Below are 6,849 nucleotides of genomic sequence, written 5' to 3' on the forward strand. Positions count from 1 at the left end.
GTACTGAGGATCAAACTCGGGTCCTTGAGCTTGAGGCAGATGCCGGAACCACTGAGCTAAACCCCCGGCCCTAGAGACATTTTTTAATAGGTCATTCAGGACAGGGAGTACTTGACCTAATTCTCTGTCCCACCTGCAACCCTCAGTGATATTTTATAGAGAAAAGATAATTAGTAATACTAGTTATAGTCTAAAAGAAATTTTGGGGTTTCTTTTTCCTGTGTTACACTTTTTTCTTTCAGCATTTCTCAGAACTAAAATGATTAAACAAATGATCAAAATAAGAAAAAAACAATATGCACAATTTGAGATCCAGAATCAGCATATCTGGGCTCATGCACCACCACTTGCTACATATTACATATTTATCTCAGTTTGTTTCTATTAAACAGCTTTCCTTTTTTGCAAAATAAAACTCAAAGTTCCACTTTTTTCTGTTTGTTTGTCTTTGTTTTTTGACACAGGGTCTCACTATATAGTTGAGCCTGACCTGGAACTCACTCTGTAGCCCGGGCTCAAACTCACAGTGATCCTCCTGCCTCACCCTCCCAAGTATTGGGATCACAGGCGTGTGCGCCCTGCTCAAAGTTCCACTCTTGAATGACTATTGTGGAAATGAAAGCAAATAAGTCATCATTAAACTATACAGTGTTATACAATGAGAGACATTACTAATTGAACAGTTGATTATATTGTTTAAGATGAAGAGCCAGGGATTTAGCTCAGTGGTGCTGCTGTCTGCCTTGCAAGTTCAGGGTCCTGAATTTGATCCCCGGTACCAAGAAAAAAAAATTAAAAAGATGAAGTGAGACTGTCTTAAGAAACAATCTCAAGAAGAAAATGCCCAGGTGCTTTGTAGCACAACCCCTTACATGGCAAATGTAGATATAACTTGGGGTTTTGGAGCCCAGTTTTTAAAGTCCAGTTCCATAAGGGACATGTCCCTCAGTATTCAAATTTCCAACAGATGTCACTGTAATCCCTTTAGTTGGAGTTGGGACTAAACCTCTAAGACTAACTTCTCACTTGGTGCTCCAGGGAGTGGTCTAAGATGTAAGCAATGATCCTGTGTCTGCTTAGGACTCATTTTCTGGCTCTTTAGATTTCGCAGCTGCATTTTCCCATTCCCTGGGTCTCTACTAGGTTGGTGTATTTTATTCAGAATGCAAATTTGCATCAGCTGTTCTGCCTGTGTAATGATGGTCTCAATCTCAATTCCACTCAGTTCAACCACCCATCTTTTAAAAATTATGGCAAAATTCGCATAATTAAATGTACCATTTTTGATGGGCGTGGTGGCATAGACCTGTAATCTCAGCACTTGGGAGGCTAAAACAGGAAGATCCCTGTGAGTTTGAGGCCAGTCTGGGCTACATATTGCATTCAAGCCTAGCCTGAACTACACATAGTGAGTCCCTGTCTCAAAAAAAAAAAAAAAAAAAAGCATTTTAATGTACAATTAAGTGGCATTTAGTCCATTCTCAATGTTGTGCAGCAATCACTACTATCTAGTTCCAGAACATTTCTAATAGCCCAAAAGGAAACTTCGTGCATTTTTGGCAGTCCTCCTCCGGTCCCCTCGGCCCCCTGGAAAACTCTCATCTGCTTCCTGTCTCTGTGGTTTGACCTGTCCTGCGTATTTCATAGAAATGAATCAACCAACATAATTTGGGCCAAATACAGTCCTTGCTTCAAGGTTACAAAGATGAATACAGCAATCTGCTCTTTGCCAGATCTCTGCTGACTGAAATAACCGTAGTACAAAGTGATAGTTGTTAATAGAAATATGAATATTTTTGTGGGAGCATAAGTGCAGGAGATAAGGGCAGGCTGCAAGAATGCAGATTTAGGGCTGGGGATTTAGCTCAGCGGTTCCGCCACCTGCCTTGCAAGCGCAAGGACCCAAGTTTGATCCCCGGTACCAAAAAAAAAAAAGAATGCAGATTTAAATTTGAGCAAGGAGACAAATTTCCATAGACCAATGAGGGCTGGTGTAGAGAAGAGGGCTGCAGTAGGAGAGAGAGAACAACATAAATGAGGCACAATGGCATGGAATTGGACAGCCCTGTGGTCAAAAGAGGCAGACAAAGCACACACCAAGCATTACCACCCCAGGACCTTTGCATTTGCTCTTGCCAATGCCTGGATACTCTTCTGAGACCCCTTCCTTACAGGTCACCTCAGCAAAGAGGACTTTCTTCACCTGTTTATTTAAAATAATACCCTTTATCCTTCTTATCCCTTTATTCTTTTGTTTATTTGTTTGCTTGTTGGTACTGGAGATTGAACTCAGGACCTTGTGCTTGCAAGGCAGGTGGAAGAACCACTGAGCTAAATCCCCAGTCCCTGTTTGTTTTTTGAGACAGGGTCTCACTATGTAGTTGAGACTGACCTGGAACTCACTATGTAGCCTAGGCTGGTCTCGAATTCACAGCGATCCTCCTGCCTCAGCCTTGCAAGTGCTGGTATTACAGGCGTGAGCCACGACGCCCAGCTCACCCCTTTATTCTTTATATAATTTATTACCCCTCAACCATATTATGTATGTGCATATTCATTTCTCCCTAGCATCCACCACAGGGCTGGGCATATAGTAGGTGCCCTATAAATAGTGTACTTAATGAATGAATGAGCAAACCGTTTGGTGGTTTTAGACTAGGGAGTCTCTCTGGGTGCCAAGCTGATTCCTGTTGTTGAGGACAAAGTAAAATTCAGTATAGAAATGTACAGGTCCACCCCACTAGATTCTTTGTCCCATCTGCTTGGCTGTTGGCTCTTTCACTTACCTACCTGTAAGCTCTTTCCTTTAAAAGGGAGAATGTGTATATGACCCCAAGACTTCTCACTTTATTTTTAATTTTTTTTATTGGTACTCATATCTGTTTATTTAGCAAACATTTACTGAACCCCTGCTATGTAGCAGGCCAATACTGGGGATACAGCTGAGAATGCAGCAGGCAGCTCCTGTCTTAGCAAAGCCCAGAATAGCAAGGGAGACCAGCAAACCAGCAAGTGAGCATGGTAGAAGGTGGTCCTCAAAAATACAACTTTAAACGTGGAAAAAAGCATCAGGTTCAAAGACAATCATTACAACATTATGCATAGCAGCAAAAAATTGGTTGAAATCCATCTGTCCAACAGTGAAGAAATATACACAGATTATTACATTGCCATTTAAATGATCTGTGAGGGCTGGGGAATTAGCTCAGTGACACCATGCCTGCCTTATAAGCACAAGGTCCTGAGTTCAATTCCTAGTACTGAAAAAAAAAAAAACTCAAGAAACATCCATAACAATGTGATGTAGAGGGATAACAGTTGTAATGAAAATTATGGTCTCAATGATATTCGTGTAGGCACAAAGGACCAGAAAAAAACTCAGAAAAATGTTAGTGATGGTTGTTAAAAGTACAATTCACAGCATAGTATTAGGTTGAACTGGATGACACTGCCATTTTTCTAAGTCAAGTTCATCTGGTTCAGTTTGAGGTATTGGTGGAAAGGGTCCAACATGAACTTGGATTCCAATCTCAGCTCCAGTACTATGCATTACCCAGGATGCTTCATCTTAGTTGTGTAACCTTAAATAAATTTAGTTTTAGCCTCTCTCTGGATCACACTTGTCTCATCTGTAAAATGAGCATAAAACTACGTTTGAGGGCATGGCAAAGATTAAAGGAAGTAGGGCAGGGGATTTAGCTCAGTGGTTCTGCCTCCTGCTTTGCAAGTGCAAGGTGTCGAGTTCAATCCCGGTACCCCCCGCAAAAAAAGGAATGCACGTAAGCAGCTTGGCACACTGCAATCCTTGAGTAAACAGTGGCCATAATTATGAGTGATTTTTCTTTCTTTACTGTGTTTTCCAAATTTCCCATAATTATAATCTTCCAAATTTTAAAACTAATAAGCACAACCATTTAATTTCACAAAAGGGTCACACACACTGTTCCCTGGGGATTGTGGGCCGGTTTCGGAGAATGCCGTTTTTTCCAGCAGCGATCAGAGGACACAGTCTGTCCCTTGCCCCAGCAGCTGCTGGCTGCACCCAGCACCCCAGCGCAACTGCCTCCACCCGCCTGCCGCACAGATCCCTATTCCTGACGCCTCTGACTAGCCTTCTTCCCTTCCGAGCAGCCTCTGGTTCCTGCCGCTGAGCTCAACTATTATCTAGTACCCAGGAGTAGGCTACAGAGTTTCTGTTTGGGGCGATGAAAGTTTTGAGAATAAACAGTGGTGAAAATAAAGGGTACAAACTTTGAGATGTAAGATGAACAAGTAAGTGACACAGTCAACTAATATGTACAGCGTGGGTGTGATGAATTGTATTTGATTATGATCATCATTATACAGTGTGTATGTGTATCACATCATCACTTTGTACTCATTAAATGAGTATGAAAAGCCGACCATAGTGGTGCACACCTGTGATTCCAGCACTTGGGAAGCTGAGACGGGAAGATGGCTGTGAGTTTGAGGCCAGCCTGGGCTGTGTAGCAAGACCCTGTCTCTAAAAACAAAAAGTGTATAAGAGCAACAATTATTTATTTCATGAAATAACCTGGGACTGAAGGACACCAAGATAAGAGATCTGTGGTTAGGCCCTTGTTCCGGCTTCGTGACTCTGACTTTGGGTAACTCAGCTCCTCTGAGGCTCAACTTTCTCTTCTGCACAATAGCTGATACCTTGCTGCCCTCGGAGGGAGATCCTGAAGCTCACATTTATGAAATGTGAAGAGCTCTCCTGCAAAACACTCAGTAAATGTCTGCTAGTATTGCCACCCCCCCTAAGGAAAACAGGAAAGGACTCTGTCACAACAAAATGACAGAGATTTTGTCGTAGTTTGTTTTCTTTTTAATTCTAAGGATGCCTGAAATTCTATGCTTTGATTTCTGTTCAGTGAAAATCCAAAATAAAGAAAGGAAGCAGGAAAACTAAGGAGAACTCTGGATTCCTGGCTCTTTGGCAGAAATGAGAAATGTACTGTTTTCTCTAGGGTGGCTTTGGGAGACCTCCAGGGCGGGGACGGTGAGAATCAGGATGAAGAGAAGAGCAACGTCACAATTTTGTCCTTGCACTGTCCTGAGGAGAAATATCCTCAGCCTGTCCCTCTTTATTCCCCCACCCCTCCCCTCTGCCTTCATATCTTAAGATGGCTTTCCCACCTTTCTCCAAGGACATTTCTCTCTCTCTGTCCATCCAAAGCAGCAAAAATGAATCATCTCACTCGCTTAGCCTCATGCCACCTGGCTCTCCCAGCAGGCCTCCTGTGGCTGTCCCTGGGCTAGGACTCACCCTCCTCCACAGTCAAGACTGTGGCTGGTTGTTCTTGGGAATGCTTCCCCTCCCTCCTCTGGGTTGGTGGCTCGACCTCTTCTACTCTAGGGATGATGAGAAATTGACCTTTTCCACTCTAGGGATGATGGGAAAAGACACAGCACTCCAAGTGACAACCCCACAAGCTGAGCAGAGGGGCAGGGGAAGCAAAGCAACCACTGGTTTGAGAGCTTTATGTGCCACCTCAAAGACCCTATTAGGTAGTTCTCAACATCTTCATTTTACTCACGAGGAGTCCAAGGCTCAGAGAACCGAAGGAACTTGTCCGAAGACGAACAGTTAGAAAGTAATGGAGGCAACGATCAAACCTGAATTTGTGGATTCCTGGATTCATTGCATTGTATCAGACTGGTGTGCGTGAGGGTGTGTGGGCGCAGCCAGGCAGCCGTCCGTCAGCATGGAAACCTAACAGACCGTACTTTGGGTGCTCACATACGGAAGAGGTGCTTAGTGTGTACCAGGAGTCCCTTGAGTCGCTGAGGATGGTGACACGAAGGGAAAGGGCTTGATGGGGTGCTCAGCTTCAAGATCACCTGAGCCCTGCCCACACCTCCTGGTGATGGAACTTCACTGTACCCTGCTGTGTCCAGGTTGCTTCACTTTGAACACGGGCATGCAACTGGTTTTTGAGGTTTTCAAATGTGCAGATGTAGGGTACGGCGTCACCTGCCTGTGCTTCTGGCTACTGGGGAGGTTGAGGCAGGGAGATGGGGAGTTGGAGGCCAGTCTGGGCAACTTAGTGACCTAGTGAGAGCCTGTCTCAAAATGTTTCAGAAGGTCTGAGGGTATAGGTCAGTGGTACAGCGCCAGCCTAGCATGCTGGAGGAGGCCGTGGGTTCAATTCCCAGCACCAGGGCACACCCTCCCGGAAAAAGGAAAAAGAAAAAGTGCAGGTGCTGGTGCTAGGGTCAGGGAGATAAATTGCTGACAGTGAATTCCCTAGTGAGGACAACTCTCTAGAGTGTGTTTGGCAGCAGAGGATGGAATTAACACCACTACTGTATATAAATTACCACGACGCGAGGTGATCAAAGGGAAGGGCGGATCCTGGGCAGAGTATCAGGGGGGCTTCCTGGGATGTGGCATTTGCCTCCAACCACTCTCGGTAGGTGTAAGATCTTACATCAGTGAAATGCTTTAAGTCAGATTGTTTAATTTTCTCCAGGAGTCCTGAGCTGGAGGCACATGCCCATCTTCCTCTCGGACAGCGGTGGAAACTGAAGCCCAGAAAGGCTGAGCCGGCAGCGCAAGTCAGCGGCCGTCCAGGACCTCACGTCGCGCCAGGTGGGCGGCCTCCAAGTCCTGTGCCCGGCCCCGGGGCGGGGCGGAAGGGCCGTGGGGGCGGAGAGCCTCACAGCAGTGTTTCAATCTCTGCCAGGCAGAGACCTACAAACAAAAAGGAATACAGTTGTACTGCACAGAAGAGGTGGACTTCACTGGTAAACTCACAGAGTTCCACAACCTTTCTCTGTGGAGTACTTCACATTCATGAAACTGACCTCTTTCGCTTTAAACTG

At 44.9% G+C, this 6,849-nt stretch overlaps 1 protein-coding gene across 1 annotated transcript in view; it reads left to right on the forward strand.

Annotated features, from left to right (window-relative positions):
* Window positions 1-6,849, forward strand: part of Adap2 (ArfGAP with dual PH domains 2) — a 43,025-nt gene that overhangs the window by 6,058 nt on the left and 30,118 nt on the right. The window contains exon 2 of the mRNA XM_010642367.3: window positions 6,498-6,616. Within this exon, the coding sequence (XP_010640669.1) occupies window positions 6,498-6,616 (119 nt within the window). The remainder of the gene's footprint in view (window positions 1-6,497; window positions 6,617-6,849) is intronic.

The sequence above is a fragment of the Fukomys damarensis genome, unplaced genomic scaffold, assembly GCF_012274545.1.
Source record: "Fukomys damarensis isolate Sample0158 unplaced genomic scaffold, DMR_v1.0_HiC HiC_scaffold_13, whole genome shotgun sequence".
Classification (NCBI taxonomy): domain Eukaryota; kingdom Metazoa; phylum Chordata; class Mammalia; order Rodentia; family Bathyergidae; genus Fukomys; species Fukomys damarensis.